General features: G+C 46.6%; 1 protein-coding gene across 2 annotated transcripts in view; it reads right to left on the reverse strand.

Moving 5' to 3' along the window:
- Positions 1-27,379, reverse strand: part of MED1 (mediator complex subunit 1) — a 546,545-nt gene that overhangs the window by 70,201 nt on the left and 448,965 nt on the right. For both annotated transcript variants that reach the window (XM_078645645.1, XM_078645646.1), the window contains exon 17: positions 7,995-8,100. In XM_078645645.1, coding sequence (XP_078501771.1) covers positions 7,995-8,100 — 106 coding nt within the window. The remainder of the gene's footprint in view (positions 1-7,994; positions 8,101-27,379) is intronic.

Raw genomic sequence — 27,379 nt, forward strand, 5'->3', positions numbered from 1 at the left:
TAGTCATTAGACTTGGCTCTGATAACGGTGTCTACGATTGAGATGGTATCAGTTGTAGCATTAAAGATAGCGTCAAGCATGGGCCTGATGGTGAAATTGAGGGTGGTGCTGGGGCCAGATTCGGGGGCCAAACCAGGAAACGAGTCTACTTCTGAGCAAAGTTGAGGGGCACAGCTGTCGTGGAGGACGGACCCATTAACAGTAAACTGACTGGATGGTCACCAGGATCCATTGGGCATGAATGCGATTCAGAAAAATCTGGACCATGGCTATCATTGGCTTCTGGAGCTGTTGCGGTAATGCTGTCCTTTGGTCGAGCTACAACGGGAGTAGTGTCAAAATCGGCTCCACAGTGGCTGAACGAATCCCTGAACTAAAGGTGCTTGGAGCGTTACATGACTCCAAACGGTGGTAGTGCCAGGACACGGTAGACCCGTGCTTTTATTTTTTTGGTGGGACTTCTGTAACTTACCAGAGGCCCATGACATCATTGAAAACCAATCACTGGAGCGGCCACAGGAGTGTGACCGTGCCCTCAACTTCAACTGGGACCACTGCAACTTCCACGTGAGACTTTTTCGGCCCACAGAGTTCAGTGACGGTGAATTGCACCTTGTGGTTGCCCTTCTTTTTCATCTTGGTGCAGCAAGAACACAACGTTAAATCATGTTTAGAGCAGAGGTACCTCGCAGGTGTACGTAACTGACAGCTATCAGTTACAGTCACAACACAGTTTAAATCCAGTAGTCTTAGGGGGTGACATCTTCAGTACACTTGAAAATATTTAAGGAAAAATCTGTCAGAAGTGAGAGGAATCGAGAAGCACTGGATCTGCGTCAGTAGGGACGGAAATAAAGGAACTGACTTCAGCTTGTAGAGGTGGCACATATATAAGAGGCCTGTTATCAGATGTGGAGGTGCAGGATGCCACCTGTCGACATCTGAGGTAATTGCTACAAACGTTTTTGGATCAAGTCTGGCACCTGTGAAAGTTCACAAGGAGAGAAATATGTGGTAGAAATCTCTAACAGAACAGGAACATATTACATCAGTTTCTCTATCTTCTCCCACTAATAATGCCAAAACCAATGAAGAAGGTGATGAAGTTTGCATTTTCCACTGCATAGAAGCAGATAATTTTTTTTCCCATGTCTAACCTTTTACTTTCTTTATCTGGTGGTGGTCCAATGGATGCTGGAGCATTGGCCCTCTTCCTAGCATTGGAGACAATGAGTTTGCTTGTGCATTACCACCAATATATACAGGGTCCTGTGTCAAGTGATTTTCTTTTCCTTCTGTTTATCGACTCTAAGTGTGACAACCTTAGGGGGAAGAGGCTTTCAAATGTCCACCTTCTGATCCATAAAGCTAGACTACATTGTAGAAATTTTTCTTTGGGATAGAATTAGAGTTTCTAGCAGAAGTATGCTTCCATCTGTTCTTCCTCTAGTTGTAGCCATAGGTCAACTATCCTCTTTGTGGCAGCATTGTAGGGGAGATATCATCTGGGGAGAAAGTCTAGAACAGTATGAATCAAGGCCTTCCTCTAATAAATATTTGCCCAGATCCTGCCATAAGACTACTGCTGACCCGGTCCGTTAAAAGTAGGACAACTTTGGAGGGGGCGTGGCTAGCAGCCGACGATGGTGGCTGCCTAAGCGGAGAGCTCCGCAAACTTGCCCACAATTATCCTGAATCATCGGTCCCCGAAGCCCCTTCCACACACGGTGCGATAGAGGAAGCGAAGGCCCCCCCCTCGTTGACAGAAGCGGAGGTGAGGAGCGCCCAGAACGCATAAAGAAAAGTGCCAAACAGCAGCCCGGGGGACGTGCTGCAAATCCCCAAAATGGCGCCTGCTCGGAGTTAAGTGAAGCCTGAGCCCCGGAGCCGGTGGGGCGCTCCAAAGTGCGGTGAAGGCACGGAGATCGGAAGCCCCGAGGACCCGAACGCACAAGCTGGGGTGAGAGGTGCGGATCCAGGGAAGCACGGCGCCCTTGTGGAACGCCGCCGGCCCGTTTGCCGATACCCTAGCCTGCCACGCGAGAGAGTTTGGAGAGGAGAGACGCGGGGGGGACACTAGAGAAGGTGACAAAGGAGCGCAGCAGGGGAGAACGCAGAGAACATAAAGCGAGTGAAGAGTGGGAAGGAAGTGCAACTCAAGAAGGGGGTGAAGCACCAAGGGGAAACAGGAAAAGAAGACGATAACAAGAACCAAAGGAAGTGACCATCGATGGTGAAGCCGAAAGGAAGCAAGAACGGCACCCAGCCACCAGCGGGAGAGAATTTGCCCATCCGCGGAGAACAGGAAGACGCTGAGCAGGCGCGGGACCCTCATCTCCAACACCAACTGGACAAAATCCTGGAGGCTATAACGAATACGCGAACAGCCCTCCAGCAGGATATAGCGCAGGTGGCCACGGGACTGGGCTTGCTGAGGGCCGATCATTGCAAGCTGGCAGACAGGGTCACATCAGTGGAGGGAGCACTGAAGACCACTGAACCACTGCAGAAGGAACTAAAAACCTCCTTGACTGACGTGCTGGAGCGCATGACCACCTTAGAGAAAAGAGCGGAGGATGCTTAAGGGCGCAACTGCCGGAACATTCGAATAGTGGGTCTTCCTGAGAAAATTGAAGGGACGGATATGGTACAGTACCTGGAGACTTGGCTAAAGACTGTGGTGGTGCCAGTGGGGTTGTCCGCTTTCTATACTTTGGAACAAGCGCATCGATTTCCGGCCAGGCCTCCCCCCAGGGGCGCCCTCCGCGACCGGTGGTGGCTCGACTATTACACTTCCGCGACAGGGACCTGATACTTCAGAAGGCGCAAACAGATGGTCCATACCAGGTGGAAAACAGCCGGGTCAATATATTCCCGGACTACACCTACGAGACCCAACGCCGCCGCACCTCCTTTCTGGCAGTCAAAAGAGAGCTACGCAATGAGGGGCTCCAATATTCTCTCCTCTTCCCGGCTAAGTTGAGGGTCATTGTTGATGGCAAAACGAATTTCTTTGACACCCCTGATGAGATCTGTAACTGGCTGGAGTTATATAGAGCCGGGAAAGATGGCACCGCACGGAGAATAACTACTGTGGTTGAAGGACCACCACCACGGCAATCAAGACGCCTTCGCAATCGACGACTGAGCCTTGGGAGGCCCTCTTCTTCGCAGACAGAGGTAGAGCGTAGAGACGCATTGGTGGTGGTGTCCGCGCTATCGAGTGCGCAGAGATCGCCATCACAGGATGGCATGGAGTCCGGAAAAGACAACGTTCGCTCCGACACTGAGCATTCAGAGGCGGACAGCGACCGGCTACCGAAGGTCACACCTGAGACGGCCGATGGGGTGCTGGATGAGGGATAGCGGAATTCTGAGACTGACAGAGCAGGGAAGTGTCCGACAAGATGGGCTGCCGCTGATGAGGACATGAGGTGGTAGTGGCCTGAGTGAACATTATGGGGGAGGCGGGAGGGCTTTTGGAGGCGACACAACCGAGGGGCTCAGCCGTTTACTCAGATTTGGAGAAGTAAGGTAGCTACTGTCCGGCGGGCAGCTTCCCCTCACCGCCCTTAATGCATGTCCGCAGTTACTACCGCTGGACTTAGAAGCAAGTTGAATCATGTTTGGGTTTGGACGGGAACTAGGTGTTTGTTGCTAGGTCCGGTTCTTGGGAAGGAGGGGGGATGGAGGTACTTTGAGGGTAGTTTGGGGGAAGACAGTCATCGTCACGCAAGCAGGGTTATAGATGTTGCACAGATTGGATTTATAGAATGGGTGATACCACTGACTTAAGATGTATAACCTGGAATGTGAGAGGGATACACACTATGACAAGGCGATATAGAATTCACGCCTATTTAGTACGCTAGGGGGTGCACATTGCGCTACTCCAAGAGAGAGCTGAGGGTATAGCACTATAGAGGAGATGGAGGGGCCAAGTGTACAATACCACATACTCTGCCTATGCTAGAGGAGCTTTATTCTGGGTGAGGGCAGGAGTCCCGTTTCAACTAGCTAGCCAGATGATTGACCCAGAGGGCAGATTTGTAGCCATCAAAGGGAAACTCGGAGGCAGGGACATAGCTCTTTGTAGTGTATATGCGCCCAATGTGGACCAGCTAGGGTTCTTGACGCGGCTGTCAGGGGCTTTGGCGCACTACCTAGCGGGGCCGCTAGTGCTGGGTGGTGACTTCAACTCCATTACAGACGTAGCGCTAGATAGATCTCATCCCCCACTAGTCGACTCACTGATACACAGGCTATCCTAGGGTAGGGTGGAGTGGCAAAACAGGTGGGGATTAATAGACGTATGGCGCAAACAGCATCCACTGGACAGGGACTACTCCTACTTTTCTGGGATGCATGACTTGCATGTTAGGCTAGACGCGGTGCTATGCTCCCCCACAACACTGCCCACTGTAGTACAATCTGAATACTTGACCAGGACGATCTCGGACCATAACCCATTGCTGATCACTATGCATTGGATGATAGGTACCTCGTGTATACCCACCTGGAGACTGCGCCCAGAGACGTTAGATGACCCAGTCTTCTCTGAGGCGTTAAAAGAGGAAATCACCCATTATTTTATAGAAAACGCTAACTCCACAACCGCGAGAGCAACGGAATGGGACGCCTTCAAGGTGGTCGTAGGTGGATATGCATAGGGAAGCACGCGGGTGTCCGCAAAGTACTCTTAAGTGACTTGACCGTAATTGATAATAAATTGCGAGAGGCGGAACTAGCAAGACCCGGACATCCGGAACAACAAGAGGAGGTTAGCCGGGCGAAAGAGGCAGTGGCGGCAGAAGTAGAGCGTCTGCGTAGTTTCGATCACAAGGCCTATGTATCGCGAGCGCACGCAGAAGGTGACAAGGCGGGAACTTTGTTGGCCTGGCTGGCTAACCCAGCTAAAAGGAGTTCCCCAATACTGGCTCTTGGCACAGGGACAGGTATGGTAGTTAACACCCAGAACGAGATACTGCAGTGCTTTCAGACCTATTACCAAACCACTACACTAGCAGGGGACCCAGCCATTGGAGGGCATACATCTACCTAAGGTAGACCCTGAACAGGCGAAGGAATTAGGAAAGGAGATAGAATTGGGCGAGATCCAGAGAGCCATCAAAGGCATGGCCCGTAATAAAACCCCAGGGGTGGATGGCCTACCCATAGAATTCTATGAGAAATATATTGATCTGCTGGCGCCAAGGCTTCAGGAACTGTATAAGGAGGCGAAAGAGAAAGGGAAGCTCCCACAATCTATGAGAGAGGCGCTAGTGATCCCACTGTTGAAGCCGGATCGCAATGGCATGGATAAGACTTCTTATCGGCCGTTGTCGATGTTGATAGCTGATTATAAAATACTAAGCAGTGTGCTGGCGACCAGGCTCTTGAGCTTCATGACCACGCTAATCCATGAGGATCAAGCTGGATTCATATCGACGAGAAACACCTCCACAAATATCAGAAGGCTAGTGCGCCTGCTGGGCGATGACCATCCTGCAGCGCGACAACCAATGATATTGTCAGTGGATTTGGAGAAGGCCTTCGATAGCCTAGAGTGGGAATATTTATATAGGGTTATGGGACACTTTGTCCTAGGTCCAGATTTCATACAATGGACGAGGGTGTTGTATACCTCGGCTGTAGCTAGAGTAAGAGTGGGGACGCTGATATCGGAGCAATATCCAGTTAAGCGAGGTACGAGACAGGGATGCTCGCTGTCCCCATTACTATTTGCATTGGCGGTAGAACCACTGGCGGCAAAAATACGTGAAGGGAATTGTTACGGAGGCCCGAGGGGCAGACATGGACAACAATATATATCGCTATACGCCGATGACATGCTATTGTTCCTGGAGGACGCCAATAGGGCGTTGTTGGGGGCCAGGTCGCTACTCACGGACTTTGGCGACGTCTCAGGCCTAAGAGTAAATTGGTCAAAAACATGCCTGTTCCCAGTAAGACGAGGTACTGCCCAACCCACCACGGAAGGGGAGGTGAGATGGGAACCTTCGTGTCTAAAATACTTGGGGGTCCATGTATACCACAGAACGGCAGATATACTGGATGGTTATATAAGCAGGGGCGTGCGAGCTTTGAAAAGCAGCATGGCCTTCTGGGCCACCCTCCCGCTGTCAGTGATGGGCCGTACAGCCCTGTTAAAAATATTAGCGCTGCCGTGTCTCCTGTATTATTTCCGGACGCTGCCAATATGGATCCCGAGCTCTGTGTTTAAGTCACTAAGATCATTGACGGTGTCTTTCCTCTGGGGTAATGGTCGAAGGCGAGTGGCACTAGCCACATTAGTTCGACCCAAAACTGAGGGGGGGCTGGCAGTCCCGGATTTTGAGCTCTACTATCTGGCTGCACAGCTACACAAGTGTTCACGCAAGAAATTGCGCGAGAATTTAGAGGCCCGGAACAGCACAGAGGTAGGGAGATACCGCGGCACGTACTGTCATATATAGCGCTCCAACAAAAAATAGACCCGAGAGACCTGGTAACGAAGGAAAAAACGCTTCGATTATGCTGGAACCGATCACAGCGCAGAGCAGGAGTCCGGCACCCCTATGCACCAGAAATCCCACTAGGCATGGCAACGGCGTTGCCACATGGCGGGGACTGGTCGCAACTGCAGACTTGGGAGGAAGCGGGCTCCAAATGTTAGGAGACCTTTATGAGGATGGCGCATTATTAACCTTTCAGACGCTGAGAGACAGATTTGACCTTCCAAGAGGGGATACATGTTGCACGCTGCATTGATAAGGGCGATACAGGCTCATTGGAAAGGAGGGCTGTCGGAGCCCCAAACAACTATGGCCTGCCAATATACTATGATGGCAGCCGGGACGTTTAAAGCAGTCACATGCCTTTACTCAAGAATGCTTCACGAAGGGATAGCGCCCCTAGAGACACTGAAGGGGAAGTGGGAGGTGGATATAGGAAAAGAAATTACTGATGCTGCATGGTCGCACATAGTGAAAAGGACCTGGAAGAGCACTCGGAATGCCAGATTCCAACTTGTGCACTTCTACATACTTCACAGGGCGTACCTAACACCAGGTAGGATACGCAAATATTTCAAGGTGGAAGCGACAGCATGTCCTAGATGCACGCGATCTGGAGTACAACTAGACCACATGCTCTGGTCCTGTCCGGGGCTCGGAACTTACTGGGAAGAGGTGGGGTCAGTGCTGAATGATACCACAGACAGGCAGCTGACATTTGACATAGCCACTAGTGTGCTTCATTGGTTTTCCCACACGTCCAAAAACAAGATAACGAGCACATTTATAGACATGGGCCTTATATTAGCAAAGAGAGAAATCACTAAGCACTGGAAGGCAACAGTGGGGCCTAGCAGCAGGAGGTTCAGGAATGAGTTATTAAAATGGGCAAGCAGTGAAAGTACATTACGTTATCAACAAGCGCGCAGGCTAAACAATGATCAAGCATTGGAGGCAGCCACAGCATGGGATGTTATGGTGCAGGCAGTGAAAGACTATGAGACACAAGAAGACCGGGTAGTGCCCCCCAGCTCCCTGGAACACGCCTGGCACATCTAGTGGAATGTCGAAAAGTGGCTCCTGAGCACGATTACACAATAGAATTACTGTTACCCTGAGTGGAGATGACGAAAGTTGGGGAGGGATGAGTTACTGTGAGAAGGAAGTTGGGGAGATTTAATTGTAGCAGGAGTGGGGATTCCAAATTGTAATACAGTATTCTACCAGAACATGACCGCCCTATTAAGGTTAGATTAAGGGGGGACTTATAATTACTGCCGAATTGTTATTACAGTAAGGTCAAAAATGTATACTTGTGTGCATAGAGAAGAAAATCAATAAAATACATTTAAAAAGAAAAGTAGGACAACTTTGGAGACTTTAAATACCTTGACATACATTTTGTTAAAAACAGGGGCCCAGTTTTTTTAATACACGTACAAAGGTGCAACATTAGGCCATGGTGAAGATGGCAAGTACCTCTGAACAACTTTGGCAATGAAATCATCAGTACAGATTAGTGCATCCGATAGACCCTTATACAGTTTGCAGTTCACATGGGTTGAGTTCTGAACATCCATCACCACTGCAAAAAATAAAACACAAGAAGATAATCAGCAAAATGTAAATAAATATGGTGTACACACACAGTTTCCCCTTTCCCTGACCTCCCAACTAAACTTAAATAACGTATCACAAGCTGCCAGGTAGGTGTGTTCAGCAAAACAATAGCAGATAAAGTTAAATGTTATGTTATGTTAATAACTTTTATTCGGCGCACAGCTGCCCCAGCGAAGGGGCGTCCTGGCGCCTGATCAGGTACCACAACATAACAGGTCAAAGCTGAAAAGGGGAGGAATCAATTAACAGAAGCGAACAGGTAAGTTTTAATGGCGCGTCTAAAAAGGGTTAGGCTATTAAGGGCACGAATGTGTACAGGGAGGGAATTCCATAAATCAACCGCCAGAATGCGAAAAGAGCGTCCTCCCATCCTACTCAGTCTGAACCTAGGCTTGATTGCCAGGTGGTGAGATTCAGACCTGAGGGACCGCGTGGGAACATACGAAGAAATAAGGCCCGCGAGGGCAGGAGGGGAGGAAAGCTTCAGAATCTTAAATGTCAGACAGAGAGCCTTAAATTTGATTCTCTGTCTGACCGGAAGCCAATGAAGGGAGGTCAAGACAGTGGAGACAGAACATCGTCTCGGAAGGCCCACAATGGCCCGTGCAGCAGCATTCTGCACCATCTGAAGCCTGGTGGCCTCAGCCTGATTCACTCCAAGCAGCAGAGCACTCCCGTAGTCCAGCCGGGAAAGGATAGAGGCCTGAACCACCAGTTGCCGCGTGGGAGGGTCGAAGAATTTAAGGACAGGTCTCAGTCCTCGCAGAATACCAAAACAGGTAGCTGCTGTCTTCTTTGTGTGACTGGTGAAAGAAAGGTGGGAGTCCAGCCAGACCCCCAGATTTTTAACTTCGGCCGCTGGAATAGGGGAGACTCCCAATTCGGGAGGCCACCACTGGTCTCCCCAAAGTTCCGCCTGCTTCCCTAAAATCAGGACCTCGGTTTTTTTAGCATTAAGCTGTAGGCAGTTGCTACGCATCCAGTGAGCCACAGCTATGAGTCCTGCCCGGAATCTGGGCGCATTCACCTCAGGGTCCCCACTGAGTGTCACCGCCAGCTGCGTGTCGTCGGCGTACGATGTCATGGTAAGGCCACATTGCCTGACGACAGCAGCCAGCGGTTTCACATACAGGTTGAACAGTGTAGGGCTTAAAGCAGACCCCTGAGGGACTCCCAGACCCAGAGAATGGAACGAGGACTGGCCAGGTGGAATGGCTACTTTAAAAAACCGGTCCGAGAGGAAAGAGCGGAACCACTGAAGAGCCTTCCCACCGATACCTACTTCCTCCAAACGCCGCATCAAAATGTCATGAGACACCGTGTCGAATGCGGCGCTCAGATCTAACAATAAGAGCGCCGCAGTCTGCCCCGCATCGAGCACTGACCGCAAATGCTCGACCATAAAGAGCAAAGCAGTTTCAGTGCTGTGTTGAGAGCGGAACCCATTTTGACTCTCGTCAAGAATGTTATTACGAGAGAGATGGGCAGACAGGATGGAATTCACGTGTGCCTCAGTGACCTTAGCGGTCCAAGGCAGGAGGGAGATAGGCCGGTAATTTTCCGGGAGCAAGGGGTCAAGATTGGGTTTCTTCAAAATAGGGCTGACCACAGCTTGCTTCCAGGAAGGAGGAACCACGCCCTCAGTGAGGGAAAGATTAATCAAATCCAGGATGGGCTCACGACACAGGGGCGGGAGAAGAATAAAAAACTCCGGCTTCAGCGGGACTAAGGGAGAGCCAGATTTAATTTTGAGGCTCAGAGTGTCAAATACCTCGTTAGACATAGCCGGCAAGGAGGACAGAGTTTCAGAGACCGAGACCTTCACAGCACTAGGAGCATCCCCGGGAACGGATGGTGTAAATCCTCGGTAGATTGCCTGCACCTTCTCCACGAAAAAGGATGCCAGGCTCTCGCAGTGCGAGTCCGTGCAGATTTCTAGCGAGGTAGCCCGTTTCCCCATCAGGTCTTTAAGTACCTTGAAGATTAATTTGGAAGGGTTAGGGCTATTGGAGAACTCAGTAGCATGAATGAAATATAGAATTAAGAGGATAACATTGTTTCGGTTGTTTCAAGATTCTAATCTCAATTCTCATGAAGAACAAACAGGGATCAAAACAGAATCAATGACAGTTTATATTAAATCCAATTTGAAAAACTGATTTTAAAAAGATTTAATAAATAGAGAAGGAAAATGCTTTTTACCAGTATGCATCTGTTCTTGGCATGTAGAGCTGCAGAGTAACACACTGTGCATGGATCGCCACCTAGTGTTGGGCCGGATGTTTGCAGTTTGTTTTCGTCCTGAAAAGTTCTTTGGAAGTCATGAGATAGGTGACACCTCCTTAGGACCACATTGCGCATGGGCATCGGCTCCATCCTCAGATTGTTTTTCGCCATTAGGGAAATGATGGAGCTTTGCAAGAAAAGGAAGGATGTCCATGTAAGCTGTATCTAATTAAGATAATACTGGAACAGACAAGGGTAGCCGGGGAGGCGGGTGGGCGTGTGTAACTCTGCAGCTCTACATGCCAAGAACAGAAGCATACTGGTAAGTAGCATTTTCCGTTCGAGGCATATGAGCTGCAGATTACACACTGTGCATAGATTGTATAGCAGTACCTACTAAGTGGCAACCACCCCTATCTGTTGCAGTAGTTTGAAATAAAGTTTTGAGAACAGCCTGGCCCACATTAGCTTGTTGTTTGGTTTGCACATCTACACAATAGTGTTTTGTGAATGTGTGCGGTGTAGACCATGTAGCTGCTCTGCAGATGTCATCTAGGGGAATGTGCCCTAAAAATGCCATTGAAGCCCCTATTTTCCTTGTAGAGTGGGCTTTAGGAGGAACAGATAACATACGTTTAGCTTTGTGGTAACAAATCTGTATGCATTTGACAATCCATCTAGCTATCCCATATTTTGAAATGGGATTACCCTTATGTGGTGGTGAGAAAGACACAAAAAGTTGTTTGGTCTTACGAAAGGGTTGTGTTCTCTCGATGTAGTATAGCAATGCTCTTTTGACATCTAGGGTATGAAGAGCTCTTTCTGCTACTGTCTGTGGCTGAGAGAAGAAAACGGGCGGTTCCACAGATTGATTGAGGTGGAAGGGAGAAATTACTTTGGGCAGGAATTTTGGATTAGTACGGAGAACGACCTTGTTATGATGCATTTGCAAGAAGGGTTCTTGAATGGTTAGTGCTTGTAGCTCACTAACTCGCCGCAGAGAAGTAATAGCTACTAGGAATGCAACCTTCCATGTTAAAAATTGTAGTTCACATTTATGTAAGGGTTCGAAGGGAGGTCCCATTAGCCGTGTGAGAACAATGTTTAAATTCCACACAGGTGAAGGTGGCACTCTGGAAGGAATTATTCTTTTAATGCCTTCCATAAAGGCTTTAATAGCAGGCACTCTAAAGAGAGATAGATGTTGTCTGTTTTGCAGATATGCTGCTATTGCAGCAAGATGCAGTCTAATAGACGTGTAGGCTAAGTTACACCTTTGCAGGTGCAGTAAGTATCCTATGATGTGTTGAATAGACACATCAAGTGGATTAATATTGTGGTTGTGACAATATATTACAAAGCGTTTCCACTTAGCTGCATAACATGCTCTAGTGGTTGGAAGTCTAGCTTCTTTTATGACATTCATGCAGTCAGGAGGAAGGTTAGGATATTCAAATTCTAAGATTTCAGGAGCCAGATCGCAAGGTTGAACTGAGCTGGGTCCGGGTGCCTGATCTCTCCACAGTTCTGTGTTAAAAGGTGTGGAGACAGGTAGAATTTTTGGTGCGGTACTACAGACAGTTGTAGCAGTGTGGTGCACCACAGCTGTCTGGCCCACGTTGGAGCAACTAGGATGAGGATCAGAGAATGCTGTTGTAGTTTGCGTACTACTAGTGGCATGAGTGGTAGAAGTGGAAAAGCGCACGCAAATTTGTTTGACCAGTTCATCCATATCGCATTGCCTTTGGACAGTGGGTGTGGATATCTGGCGGCGAAGCTTGGGCATTTGGAGTTTTCGTGGGTGGGAAAGAGGTCTGTCTGAGGTTGTCCCCACATCTGAAAGAATGGTTGAAGAACTTGCATATGAAGTTCCCACTCGTGGGTCTGTTGTGTCTGACGACTTAACAGATCTGCTATGGTATTTTGTACTCCTGGAACATGCTGGGCTAAAGGAATATGTTTTGGAGGTATAGCCCACCGCCATATGTCCTGTGCTAGTTGATAGTGTTGCAGGGAGTGTGTTCCGCCCTGTTTCTGTATGTAATACATGGCTGTCATGTTGTCCGTGCGGACTAACACAGCTTTGTTTGATACTTGCTTTTGGAAAGCTTTTAGTGCTGGGAATATAGCTAGTAACTCCAGATGATTGATGTGGAGTAACTTTTGTTGCTGTGTCCACCTGCCTTGCATGCTGTGTTGCAGTAGGTGGGCCCCCCAGCCAGAGCAATGCGTCCACTGTCAAGATCATCTGAGGAACTGGCTCTAGGAACGGTCGTCCCTTGGAAAGGTTTTTGGTGTTCCACCACTGCAGAGAGCAATGAGTCCGACCGTCTACCAACACTAGGTCTGTTAATTGACCTTGAGCCTGGTTCCATTGACGTGATAGGCACTCTTGTAGAGGACGCATTTGAATTCTTGCATGGGGCACTATGAAAATGCAAGAGGCCATCATCCCTATGAGCTGCACTTGTGCTGGGAGTGTTGGGGCTGAAACTTTTTGAGAAGAGTTTGCATGCTGGCTATCCTTACTGGAGTGGGATAAGCTAGCGCTGTTGAGGTGTTTATTGTGGCACCGAGGTACTGTTGTACTTTTGATGGTTGCAGATGAGATATGGTGTGGTTTATTGTGAATCCCAAGTTGTGGAGCAGTTGGATCGCGGCATGAGTGCGTTTCACACACTGGTTGTATGAGCTGGCTTTTATGAGCCAGTCGTCGAGGTACGGGAAGACATGGATGTGCTGTGTTCGTAAAGGTGCTGCCACTACTGCTAGGCACTTGGTGAATACTCTTGGTGCTGTTGTGACTCCGAATGGGAGTACTTTGAATTGATAGTGCTGCCCGTCTATTACAAATCTGAGATACTTCCTGTGATCCTTGTGAATGGGAATGTGGAAGTATGCTTCCTTGAGATCTAGTGTAGCAAGGAAGTCCTTTTGTAACAGGAGAGGAAGGACTTGTTGGAGTGTGACCATGTGAAAATGGTCTGATTGTATGTATATGTTTAGCGGTCTGAGGTCCAGAATAGACCTTAGAGAGCCGTTCTTCTTTGGGATAAGAAAGTATAGGGAGTAAACCCCTTTGTTTTGTTGGTTCAGAGGAACTGGTTCTATTGCACTTTTTTTAGCAGAGATATTACTTCTTGCTTTAACAATGATAGATGTTCTTGTGACATTGGACGCTGTTTGGGTGGTATGTTTGGGGGGGTAGATGTTAGTTCTAGACAGTAATCTGACTGAATAATTTGTCGCACCCACCTGTCTGATGTGATGTTGGTCCAGGCAGGAAGGAATTGTTGCAGTCTTCCCCCCACAGGAGTGGAATGTTAGGGGGGAAGGGGAGGAAAGTCATTGGGTAGGGGTGGAGACAGAGCGGGAGTTGTGGTTTTGCCTCTGCCTTTGTTGTTGTTACCCCTGTAGCCCCCTCTCTGGTAGCCCTTAGTGAATGTGGATTGGCTAGGGGTCTTGTAGGAAGTGGAGGGGCTTTCGGAGGAGTAGCCTCTTGCGTTGCCTCTATATGATGAGAGATGAAAAGAACGTATGGGAGCTTGCAGCTGCAAGGCTCCCATAGATTTCGCTGTGTCGGTGTCTTTTTTCATTTTCTTTAAAGACACATCGACATTAGGGCCAAATAAATGGGTCTCATCAAATGGCTGATTGTGGATGGAATTTTGTACCTCAGGTTTAAAACCTGAAATACGTAGCTAGGCATGTCTACACAAAATGGTACTGGTATTGATTGCCCTTGAACAAATGTGCAGAAATCACAATAAAAATACAGGAACTAGTACAAGGAGGGGCGGACAATGAGGTAAATGCACATACATTCATGTATTATTTATTACACAACAAAAGCATAATACACATAATTATCAGGTAAAAATTATTTATCACGAATTCAAATACACAATTAAAATAAACTTAAAATGATGACGAAATCGCCAACAATAATAGAAAAAACAATTAATATTAAAAGAGACGAGGTGGCAAGAATATATATTAATAATAAGTTCCCGTATTTTTATTGTGATTGCCTAGGAATTTCTGCACATTTGTTTATTTCCCTGTCCTAGGAATTGTAACCTTTACTCAGGGGGTCCTTGTTTTTCACATATTGATTGACCTTGAGGCAGTATCTGCAGCATCTAGGGCACAACAAATGGAAGTATTAGTAATATTTGTACCTTCTTGAACATTGGCCCTATTTTTATACTTGTCTGGTAGATGCTGCATTATGGACTCCAGTTCATCATAATGTGCCCTGTCATATCTTGCCAACAACGCTTGGGTATTGGCAATGCGCCAAATGTTAAATGCCTGTGACGCTGTTCGTTTACTGGAGGCGTCAAGGAGCTTAGATTCCTTGTCTGGTGGTGAGGCCTCACCTGATGTTTGTGAATTGGCATGTTTACGTGCTTTAGAAACTACCAAGGAATCTAGGGGTGCTGGACCTCTAATGTAAGCTTGATCAGTAGGGGCAGCTTTGTACTTTTTCTCAATGCGTGGGTTGAGGCCTCCTGCCCTGACAGGATCTTTAAAGACCTCTGTTGCATGCTTAATGACCCCCTTAAGCATTGGCAGAATGGCAGTGGACCTTTGTATATTATCAAATGTGTCCAATAAGAAATCTTCCTCCACAGTATCGGTGTGCAAGTCAACCCCTTGGTACTGGGCAGCTCTTTGGACTGGTAGGTTAAAACCTATAGTGTCCTCTGGTGGGGAAGGCCTGGAAGGATATACATCGTCTAGTGGGACATAAGGCACATCACGGGTGTTATAATAATCCCATGGATTAGGTGACTGAGGGAGTATTGGTCCCTGCTGGGTCATGTGCACCCCCACTTGTGTCATCAGAGTCTGTATTTACATCATCATCTGGATTAGTGGATGGTGAAGGTGCAGGATGTGGAATAGTATGGGGAGGTGGTGGAGAAGGGACCCTTAATGGAGAGGTTGCAATGTCTCTCTTCTTTGGAGGAGGAGGGGGTGCAGGCGCCTGTAGTGGTCTCTTCTTGGAGCTAAGAGCTAATTGGCCAGTCTTAGGATCCTTTACAAGAGTTTTTTGAGTAGGATCTAGTGTAAAAAGTTCTTCTGTGTAGGGAAGATCCTTCGGCGTTGAAGTTTTCGGTTCCGGAGGCTTTTTCGGCACCGACTCGGTAGCTGGTCTAGGGTCTTTTGGCTCAGAAGTACGACCTTTCGAAATGTCTTTTACCGGAACATGTTTTTTCGGTTCCGGGTGTTTTTATGGCTCCGAAGCATGTGAGTTGGGACCTTTAGGTGGTTTTTTACTCGGCTCAGAGTGCAGTTTTGGCATCGATGAGCCGGTGCCAGTCTTCGGCACTAAGTGCTTAGGTGTCGGAGCATTGGTCGGCATGGTTGAGGAAGACGGCTTCTTCTCTGGTGTCGGTATGGGATCGGCACCGGGAACAGACTGGCACGAGCCCGAACCGCCTGAAGGATTAGTAGGCTTCTCTGCTGGGCCTGAAGGCGGGCGTGGGAAGCAGTCTCTCGTGAGCACCCGGGCCCTAAGGTGAGGGTGTGACCGAAGCCTTTTTTGAAGGTGTCGAGGAAGGGTTGAGGTTGATGGTCTTACGATGAGCTGGAGTGATGTCCTCGACGTCTGAGTCTTCGGCATCAGAGGAGCTGGCACTTTCTTCGGCCCGCTGGTGTTCTGGCACGTCGACGCCATCTTCGAAGATGTGGTCGGGGATCGAAGCTGACGAGCGAGCCATAGTTCTTCAAGCTCGTCTGTCCCGAATTGTCTTTTTGACGCGGAAAGAGGCACAAGCGGAACATTCTTTGGCCTCGTGCTCCGGTGAGAGGCAAAGGTTGCACACCTAATGTAGATCTGTGTGGGGAAACTTCGACCCACATCGAGGACACTTATTGAATGGCGTCCTTTCCATGATCCAGAGAGTAAGGCCCAGGTAGGCCTGAAGGCGTTCGGCGACGACCGGAATCGAAGACTTCGAAGTGGTGAAGAATCGCGTCGATGTGGATCGCGATCGAAACAATACTGTCGAACTGGGTGAGCATTGCGTGCCGAAGGAAATTCGGTTCCAAACTGGAGTGCTGGAAACACATCCGAGCCCGATGGCGGAAAAAAACAATCTGAGGATGGAGCCGATGGCCATGCGCAATGTGGTCCTAAGGAGGCGTCACCTATCTCGTGACTTCCAAAGAACTTTTCAGGACAATAACAAACTGCAAACATCCGGGCCCAACACTAGGTGGCGTTCTATGCACAGTGTGTAATCTGCAGCTCATATACCTCGGACATAACGTTTTTCCTCAATTTGAAGGGCGTAGAGCGCCCTTTTGGGAAGAAGCTTCCAGGACCTAACGTAAAATATTCCTTACCCAATAAACATCTGTTCTTGGCATGTAGCGCTGTAGATTCACATGCTTTGCATACTCCTGCCATCTAGTGTTGGGTCCGGATATTTGCAAGCTGTTTTTCTTCGAAGAAGTCATTTGAGGTCACGAGGTAGGTGACTCCTCCTTTCGGTGATAGTGCGCATGGGCACTGGCTCCAGTGTTAGATTGTTTTCCCGTAGAGGGTGAGAATGGAGTTAGTAAGAGTAGAATAGAGATGTCCATTCATATGTATATAAAGTAAGAGAGGAACTGCTACAGTTATAGGCACCAGGGGAGGCAGGTGGGTGCATGTGAATCTACAGCTCTACATGCCAACAACAGATGCTTACCGGATAAGTAACATTTTCTGTTTGAGGCATGTGAGCTGTAGATCACATGCTTTGCATAGACTAAATAGCCATATTCTCCCAAAGTGGTAGCTGTTGCAGTTGTTTGAAAGAGTGTTCTAAGTACTGCCTGGCCTACATTAGCTTGCTGTCTCGCTAACACATCTACACACTAGTGCTTGGTGAATGTGTGCAGTGTAGACCATGTTGCAGCTTTACAGACGTCAGCTATGGGGATGTTTCCTAAGAAAGCCATAGTAGCCCCTAGTTTGCAGGTGGAATGTGCTCTAGGGGCTATTGGTAAAGTTATTTTTGCTTTAACCTAACATGATTGAATACATTTGACAATCCACCGAGCAATACCCGATTTAGATATAGGATTGCCTTTGTGTGGTGGAGCAAAAGCCAAAAAGAGTTATTTTGTTTTACAAAATGGTTTTGTTCTTTCTATGTAATATAATAACGCTCTTCTAACATCTAAAGTGTTTTAGAGCTTGTTCTGCTACTGAATCTGGTTGCGGAAAAAACATAGGTAACTCAACACATTGATTGATGTGAAAGGCAGATACTACTTTAGGTAGGAACTTGGTGGAATAACTCTTTTGAGTCCTTCCATAAAAGATTGATAACAACTACTCTAAAAGGGACAGATGCTGTCTATTTTGAAGATATGCAGCTACTGCAGCGAGATGTAAATGAATGGATGTATAAGCCAATCCTGACTGCTGCAAGTGTAGTAAATAACATAATATTTTAAATGGAAGCATCTAATGGGTTGATTTACAATATAGAATAAACTGCTACCATTTAGCTGTGTAGCGAGCCCTTGTAGTAGGCCTTCTGGCCTCTTTAATGATGTTCATACAGTCTGGTGGAAGGTTCAGATAACCAAACTCTAGGATTTTAGGAGCCAGTTCGCTAGGTTGAGTTCTTTGGGATCCAGGTGTCTTATCTTTCCATGGCTCTGTGTGAGGAGAGAAGGTGTGAGATGTAGTTTTTGATGATGAACTTCTGAGAGCTCTAACAGGGTCGTGAACCAAGGTTGACTGGCCCATGTGGGAGCTACTAAGATCAGTGTGAGAGATGTTTGTCTGAGCATCCAAACCACTAGAGGAATAAGTGGGAGAAAGAAAAGCGTAGGCAAAGATCCCTGACCAACTGATCCAAAGAGCATTGCCTTTGGACACTGGGTACGGACACCTGGAGGCGAAGCTTGGGCATTTTGAGTCTTCGTGTGTGGCGAACAGATCACTCTGCGGAAAACCCCGCATCTGAAAGAATGCAAGGAGAACTTGAGGGTGAAGTTTCCATTTGTGAATTGGTTGTCTGCCTGCTGAGAAGGTCTGCGATTTGATTGTTTACTCCTGGAAGGTATTCTGCCAGGAGATAAATATTGCAACGTATGTCCCACTTCCGAATGACTTGAGCAAGGTGTGACAGTTGGGGAGAGTGTGTCTCCCCTGTTTTTGTATGTAATACATGGCTGTCATGTTGTCGGTGCAGACCAGGACACCTTTCCCTGCAAGATGAGTCTGGAAGGCTTTGAGCGTTAAAAATACTGCTAGAGCCACTAGATCATTTAGGTAAAGTTGATTTTGCTTCTGGGTCCACAAACCTTGAACTGTGTGAGTTTGGAGATGAGCTCCCCAACCAGTGAGCGATGGGTCTGCTGTAAGCATGGTAGGTGGAACTGGGTCGATAAAGGGCAGACCTTTGCATACGTTTTGTGGATTCCACCACTGCAGAGAGCGATGGGTGCGGCCGTCTATAAACACTAGATCTGTTAATTATTAATATACAGAAGGCAAGAGGGGATTTTGCGCAAAAATAGTGTATTATAATATCAGAAAGCTTATAGGGCCAACAGTTGTAGCCACAGACAAACAATGTATGCCTGTTTAAACAATTATAAAAATTCTCCACCTGAGCAATACTAGGGGAATATCTAAGGATATATCAACAAAACAATACTCTTCAATTCAATAACAGTGAATATCGATAGAAATATTTTTCAATAGATCTTTATTTCTTCGTTTTCTTTCAGTCACTCAGTACTATTCTTCCAACATTTTCATAATATATTGTTCATTGCCAATGCCATGCCAACACGTGTTTCGTCCAGCTTTGCAGCCAATGGACTTCATCAGGGCAGTGTTTCTTTCTATGATCTGTATATTGGCGAAACCAAAAGGTGTTAAAAATATTTTGAATCCTAATTCTTCAAGAAGTCTGTCCTTCCAATATTAGTATGCTTCTAAATAGTAGTATATGTGTGTAACCGCGTCCTCAATTTTAGTTAATGGCCACCGGAGCGGCCGCTTCCATACGTCAGAATAGAGGTAGTAGTCTTTAAGTATATCTCCGCTTTAATTAGTGGCCTCCGAAGCGGGCGTTTCCACACATCAGACTAGAGGTAGTAGCCTCTCGATATATCTCCGCTTTGATTAAAGGTTCACCGTGGCGGCTGTATCCACACAAAAGATCAGGGGTAGAGACTTCTAAAATTATCCGGTAAAAAGTTTACGATCTCGGCATCTGGGAGTCTTTTCAATATTGGCGTATAGCCGATAAAGGGCAGACCTTTGCATACGTTTTGTGGATTCCACCACTGCAGAGAGCGATGGGTGCGGCGTCTATAAACACTAGATCTGTTAATCAACCCCGAGACTAATTCCACTGACGTGCTAAGCATTCTTGAATGGTACGCATATGAAGTCGTGCACGGGAAACTATGATAATGCAAGACCCCACCATTCCTAGCAGCTGCATGTATACCCGAGCTCGTAGTGATTTGTTGGGCTGAAACTGGGAGATTGCAGATCCTGGCTTCATTGGGACACGCGAGAGCTTTTTGAGTATCCAGAATGGCTCACAAATCCGTTTGTATGTTGGAGGGTTGGAGATGAGATGTTTCACATTTACTGTGAACCCGAGCTTTTGTAGCAATTGTAGTGTTATTTGAGTGTCCTGAGACACCTTGGGTGAGAACGGGCTTTGATGAGATAGTCGTCCAAGTACGGGGAGACATGAATATGATGTCTTCACAGGTGAGCAGCGACTACTGCTAGGCATTTGGTGAATACTCAGGGAGCAGTGGTGATTCCAAATGGAAGCACTTTGAACTAGTAGTGTCCCGCTACCACAAACCTGGGATATTTGCGATGAGCAGGATGTATTGGTATATGGAAGTATGTGTCATTTAAGTCTAGAGTAGACATAAAGTCACCTTGCTGTAGGAGTGGGAGAACTTGTTGAAGAGTGACCAAATGAAAGTGATCGGGGTGAATATATAGATTGAGTTCTCTGATGTCTACTATAAGCCTGAGCGAGCTGTCCTTTTTGGGTAATAGAAAGTATATGGAGCACCCGCCCAAGCTTTGACATTGTAATGGTACGGGCTCTATAGCTCCTTTTTGCAAAAGAGACTAAACCTCTTGTTTGAGGAGGTGTAGATGCTCTGGTGTCATTTTGTGTGAACATGGAGGGATAATTGGGGGATTGTCTGCACGCGTCAGGCAATAATCATATTGGATAATTCCTAGGACCCATCTGTCTGAAGTTACTGTACGCCAGACGGGGAGGAATTGAGAGAGACGTCCCCTGACAGGTGTGGAATATTCGGGGGAAGGGGAGGCAAGTCACTGTTTGTTTGTTGAGTGGGAGGTGCAGGGTGTGGAACTTTAACCTCTTCCCTTGCCATTATTGCCTCTAAATCCGCCTCAACAGTAACCGCTTGAAGAGGATGACTTATATGATGTAGAGGTGTTATCCGTGGATATATTTTTGGAGCCCCCCCCCCCGTAGTAGGAGCGACGAAAAGAACCCCTATGAGATGGGGACTGCAGGGTTCCCATAGATTTTGCCACGTCTGTGTCCTTTTTCATCTTTTCTAAGGAAGTGTCAACAGGACCAAAGAGATGCTCCTTATCAAAGAGTGTGTTTAAAATAGAAGACTGTACTTTGGGTTTAAACCCTGAAATTCTAAGCCAGGCGTGTCTTCTTAGCAAGACACTGGATGTTGATTGCACAAGCCGCAGTGTCAGCTGCATCTAAAGCAGATCTAATAGATGTGTTGTAAATTAGCTTTCCTTCCTGAATTAGGCTGCAAGCCTTAGACTAATGTTCATCAGGTAAAATTAGAGCAACTGTTCCAATTCGTCGTAGTGCGCTCTGGCATATCTGGCTAAGAGAGCCTGGGTATTAGCAATACGCCAGTGACTGGCTGCCTGCGCAGCTACTCTTTTGCCTGAGGCAACTATTAATTTAGATTCCTTGTCTGGAGGAGGGGCATCCCCGATGTATGTGAGTTTTCCCGTTTGCAGGATTTAGAAACTACTAAGGAATCTAAAGGTAATTGACCCTTGATGTAAGCTGGATCCGATGGTGCAGCTCTATACTTTTTATCTACCCTTGGTGTAAGGATACGTGCACGAACAGGATCCGTAAAGATGTCATCCACGTGCCTAAGCATACACAAGTATAGGCAATGTTTGAGTGGATCTTTGGCAAGAACTCAGTGTTTCAAAGAGAAAATCCTCCTCAAGTAACTCTATATGCAGCTGAACTCCATAAAATTCAGTAGCCCTATTTATTAGTTCTATATACCCTACATCATCATCAAGTGAAGAGGGCTATAGGTCTGGATCATTATCCGCATTTGGATCCGTGTTATAATCAGTCCATGGATCAGGACTATCATCATCTACTCTGTCACCATCATCCTGGTTGACAGGTGTTTGTGGTGGTGAATTTGTGGGTGTTATTTACAGATTGGGGTTTGGTGGAAAACGGGGTGATAGAGAGGAGGAGAAGAAGCGTTAGTGCCAAAGTTTTTCCTTTTAAGTATAATGTGGTAAATGTCCTCTGTCTCCGGTTCGCGTTTTTATGGCAATTTGCCGTGGATATGTCCAGTGTTGGGATTGTTTTTTCTGTTTCGGGTTTGAAGGCGGGCCGTCGAAACGAGGCTCCTTTGATGGACTAAGAGATGTTTTATATTTCGGTGCCAATATTTTTGGAGCCAAAGTCTTCAGATCCGAAAGAATTGGTTCTGAAACTTGTTACGGTTTCGAAGCCAATTGTTTCGGCGCTGTGCCAGAATGCAGCAGACTATGCCGAGCCGGAAGACTTCGATATTTGTTTCGGTGCTGGGTCTGAAGGCGGGGCGTTCGAAACATGTTCACGGTGCCGACTTTGGCCCGAAGGCAGAGGAGGGAACGGAGCCTTTTTCTTGGGCAAAGGTGGAGTTTAGGGCAGGGGAGGATAAGTACTCAGGGTAAACTGACCCTGTGGAAGCTCCTCATCAATGTTGGAGTCTGCTACTGATACGGAAATCAGCTCCTCTTCTTACTCGGCTCCTTGCGCGCCGTAGAGGTCTGGTACGGAGTCCTCTCCGAAGAGATCCAGAATGGAGACGCTGTGTTGCTTCTCGTGGTGTCGAGCCCGACGGTCACGGAGGAGCATTATTTTTGTATGGGAAGGATTTGCACGCGTCGCAGTCCTGTTCGTTGTGCTCCTGGGAGAGGCACAAGTTGCAGACTTCGTGGGAGTCTGTGCACGGGTACTAGGGGTGGCACTGAGGACAGAATTTAAATGGAGTCTGTTCCATAGACTGCGAGGTGGCTTGACGCAGCTAGGTCCGATGGCCTTCCACGAAGTTTCCGATTGAAAGTGTTTTCTGAACCAATACGATACGCGGAGAATGGGAAACACGATCGAATAACAATACCGACGTGGGTCAGTGGATTGCGCACTTAGGGGAACCCGAGAAACGGTGTCGAACTGGAGCGCAGCAATTCACGTCTGAACCAGATGGCGGAAAAAAACAATCTAACAATGGAATCGATGCCCATGCGCACTATCACCGAAAGGAGGAGTCAACTACCCTGAGACTCGAAAGACTTCTTCAAAGAAAAACATCTTGCGAACATGCAGACCCAACTCTAGATGGCAGGAGTATGCAAAGCATGTGATCTACAGCTCACATGACTCGAACATAATGTTACTATTTTCCAATTGCTAGAGGAAGGGAATAAAACTGCACCTGATAAATACATAAAGAAACATTTTTTTTTAAAGAAAAGTGAGGAGAAAATAAGTACATTTAGCAATACTCATCTGTGGGGTAGCTATGAAGGGCTACTTTGCTGTTCATCAGTAATTCACAAGGGACTATCTACACATTTCATAAGGAGAGCTGGGAAATGTTCTTGACTTGTAATTTCAGTTGCCATTGTGTCAGGCTAAGGCTCTGCCCTCGACTAACACTTGGGGCAAATTTATAATATAATGTCAATCTATTGAAAATACCGGCACTGGAAAACTCGCACTGCTTTCTCCTGAAAGTTTTTTTACAAACTTCGCAATAAAACACCAGTTTTTGATGCCCCTTTCTTTTGATACAACACTTGATAGTGTGGTTTGTTTCTACAGTTACTTACCTCTGGTAAAACTTTTTCTGGTGGACACTATTTAACAACAGATTGCTCACCCTGTGAATACCCTCCACGTGCCACCCTGGATCTGGAGAATTTTCTCAGTAATTCTCTCACATGCTGGTAGGTGACATTGTGCGGCTCAGTGGTGATTATTCCGCCACAATAATTATGCCAGAGCCCAATATAGCTGCCATTCCTGAGCACTGACATCAGTTTTTCAGAATTTTTGCTGTGCAGTCGAACGCAGAGCCCTTAAATAATCAGATTTCACAGTGTGCAGATCACTAAATTGGAACCTTTTGTAGATGGAGAAAGAGTCGGTTCCACAGAGCTGGGAGGGCAAGTGAGGAATCTGCGGTTAGATTGAGTGTGTGCCAGAAAGAGCATTACAGAGGATAAGTAATTTGTTATTTTGATGGATGTCTAACTGCAGATTCTTTACCAAGGAGGTGGGTCTGTGGGATTGACTCAAACCAAAAAGTCCTGCAGGACCGAGTGGGTAAAGTGTTCCTCCTTCTAGAACTGGCTGTCTTTGTGAACTGGCTCCCACGCGGTAGCCTGAAAGATGTCAAAGACAGGCATTAAAGTGCAAACACAATAGTAGCAACCTTGGCTCTGGTCAAATGAGCCCTAAAGCCTTCTAGAACTTGCTTTGTCACCTTTGCATAGCAAATTTTGATGCAGATCACCATCACCTTGAGGTGGTTCTCTTCTGCACAGCCTTGACCTTACTTGCCCCTCTAAACCCCACAAATCACCGATCATGCACCGGATTATACTTGGCGCGATCAATGTAAAATATTACAGTTCTTTTGGGATCCAAATGAGGGAGTCTTTATTCCTCTTTCAAGAGATGAATGGGAGCAAAGAAAGTCGGAAGGGTGCTGGATTATTCTAAATGGATGGGGTCACAACCTCAGGAAGAAAATCTGCCCTAGTCCAAGGCACCAGCTTGTCTGGAAAAAGGTGATGTATGGTTGTTGTAAGACAGAACTTGTGACTTGCGCAATGAGCTGACTTGAGCTACTATAAGGAACGAAAATGCATGTAGAGTTGTATATTTTAGCATAGATCGCCATCTGGTGTTGGGCTCGGATGTTTGCACTTTGTTTTTGTGGAAGAAGTCTTTGAAGTCACGAGATAGGTGACTCCTCCATATGGTGATAGTGCGCATGGGCATCGACTCCATCTTCCGATTGTTTTTCGACATAAAGGGTGATGATGGAGTTAGTAAGAGAATAGAAAAGGATGTCCATGTGATGTATCTAAATAAGATAATACTGCAACAGATAGAGGTACCCCGGGAGGTGGGTGGGCGTATACAACTCTACAGCTCTACATTTCAAGCACAGATGCATACTTGTAAGTAGCATTTTCCGTTTGAGGCATATGAGCTGTAGATTGTATACTTTAGCATAGACTATAACGCAGTTTTTCCTTCCTAGCGGTGGCAACCTGTATCCGTTGCAGTAGTTTGAAAAAGTGTTCTTAATACAGCCTGGCCCACAGTAGCTTGTTGCTTTGCTTGCACATCTACACAATAGTGTTTAGTGAATGTATGTGGTGTAGACCAAGTTGCTGATTTGCAGATGTCTTCTAGGGGAATGTTCCCGAAGAATGCCATAGAAGCCCCTAGTTTGCATGTGGAAGGAGCTCTAGGGGGAATAGTTAATGTGCGTTTAGCTTTGAGATAGCATATTTGGATGCATTTAACAATCCACCTTGCAATTCCTATTTTTGAAATGAGATTGCCCTTGTGATGTGGGGAGAAAGCTAAAAAAAAGTTATTTTGTGTTCCTAAAACTTTTAGTTCTTTCAATGTAGTAGAGTAACGCTCTTAACGTCTAGCGTGTGGAGAGCGCATTCTGCAACTGACTCTGATTGAGGGGAAAAATACTGGAAGTTCAACTGGTTGATTAAGATTACAGGTAGGGCAGATATTTTGGATTTGGCCTAAGAACCACTTTACTATGGTGTATTTATTAAAATGTTTCTTGTATGGTTAATGCCTGGAGTTCACTAACTCTCCTAAGGGATGTGATAGCTACCAGGAAGGCTACTTTCCAAGTAAGGAACTGTAACTCGCATTTGTGCAGAGGTTCAAATGGGGGACCCATGAGTCTGGGGAGAACTACATTGAGATTCCATACAGGAGAAGGTGGAACTCTAGGTGGAATTATTCTTTTAACTCCTTCCATAAACACTTTGATAGCGGGTACTCGAAACAACAACAAATGTTGTCTGTTTTGGAGGTAAGCAGCAATTGCAGCAAGATGTAGCCATATGGATGTATATGATAGGTTACATTGTTGTAGATGCAAAAGATAACATTTTGGATGGAAGCATCTAGCGAATCGATTTTGTTATTTGTACAATAAATGACAAATTGCTTCCACTTTGCTGCATAGCTTGCTCTAGTAGTAGGATGTCTAGCCTCTTTAATGATGTTCATGCAGTCTGGCGGGAGATTAAGGTAACCAAACTCTAGGACTCCAGAAGCCAGATCGCAAGATTGAGTTGATTGGGATCCGAGTGCCTTATCTCTCCATGGTTCTGAGTGAGATTTTTGGAGGAGAGGTGCAGCTTTTGATGAGGCACTACTGAAGGTTCAAACAGGGTTGTGAACCATGGTTGGCGTGCCCATGTTGGAGCAACTAGGATCATTGTGAGTGAGTGTTGTTTGAGCTTCCGAACCACTAACGGAATTAGTGGAGGGGAAGAAAAGCGTATGCAAATCTGACCAGTTCATCCATAGCGCATTGCCTTTGGACAATGGGTGTGGATATCTGGAGGCGAAGCTTGGGCATTTTGAGTTTCGGTGTGTGGAGAACATATCTATATTTGGATGATCCCACATGTTAAAGAATGGAAGAAGAACTTGAGGATGAAGTTCCCATTCGTGGATCTGCTGTGTTTGGTGTAAGAAAGTGGCTCTGTATATACTGCACCAAAGTAAGGTACAGTGTGCACAGAGTCCACAGTCCCCAGAGGTTTGGCAGAGGCTAAAGTTAGATATAACCTTACTCTCTAAAGTGGTAGCTTGGTCGAGCAGTAAGGCAGTATCAGAGGACAGTGTAAAGCATTTGTTGTACACACTCAGTCAGCAAATGGTCTCACACACTCAAGAACTGAACTCTAGGCCAATTGTTTTCATATCAAAAGATATAGTTGTTTTATTTTAGAACCAACGGGTATCAAAATATACTTTTCTCAAAATGAGTGACTTCAGGTAGTTACTTTGCTGAAAGGCAATAGGCTTTGTAAGTACAATAGCTACAGTGGTTGCAATAGGCAACACAATTCTAAACACAATTTAACTTTGAGCTCAATGGGTTTTTCTACATAAATGCAGTTGATTACTTTAAGGATTACTTTTCTAACCACAGGACTGGATCCTGGATTCTGTCCCGGGACCTAAGCTGTAAACAGTAGAGTAAAAGCGTTTTGGTTACAGTTGTGATTTTTAAAGAATATAAATGTATTTTCAAAGTTGACACTTAGAAACTTTTCAGTGAAAAACTAGCAATGTTATCCTATGGAAGGATGTTTGTGAAAGGCATTTCTTATACGCAGTGAACACCACGCGGCTGTGGGAGCTGAGTTCCTAGTCACTTACACAGGGCAAGTGGGGAAGTAGGATAGGACAGATGCTACAATTCCAGTGGCACTCGGGCGGCTGGGTGCAGGGTGCTTTTGGGCCGTCGGGCACCCAATGTATTTCTATGGGAAAGCTGAAAGTTGAACAAAGGCTGCAGGCTCGGGGACGGAGAATCTTCAGGTGCGACCACCACTTCGAGAGGTAAGTTGGGAAGCCGGAGGTTAGGTAGCCTCTCAGGAGTTTGGTACAAGGGGCCGTGGGGCACCGGGGTGTCTTTTGGTGTCA

Source organism: Lissotriton helveticus, chromosome 5_1 (genome assembly GCF_964261635.1).
Source record: "Lissotriton helveticus chromosome 5_1, aLisHel1.1, whole genome shotgun sequence".
NCBI lineage: Eukaryota > Metazoa > Chordata > Amphibia > Caudata > Salamandridae > Lissotriton > Lissotriton helveticus.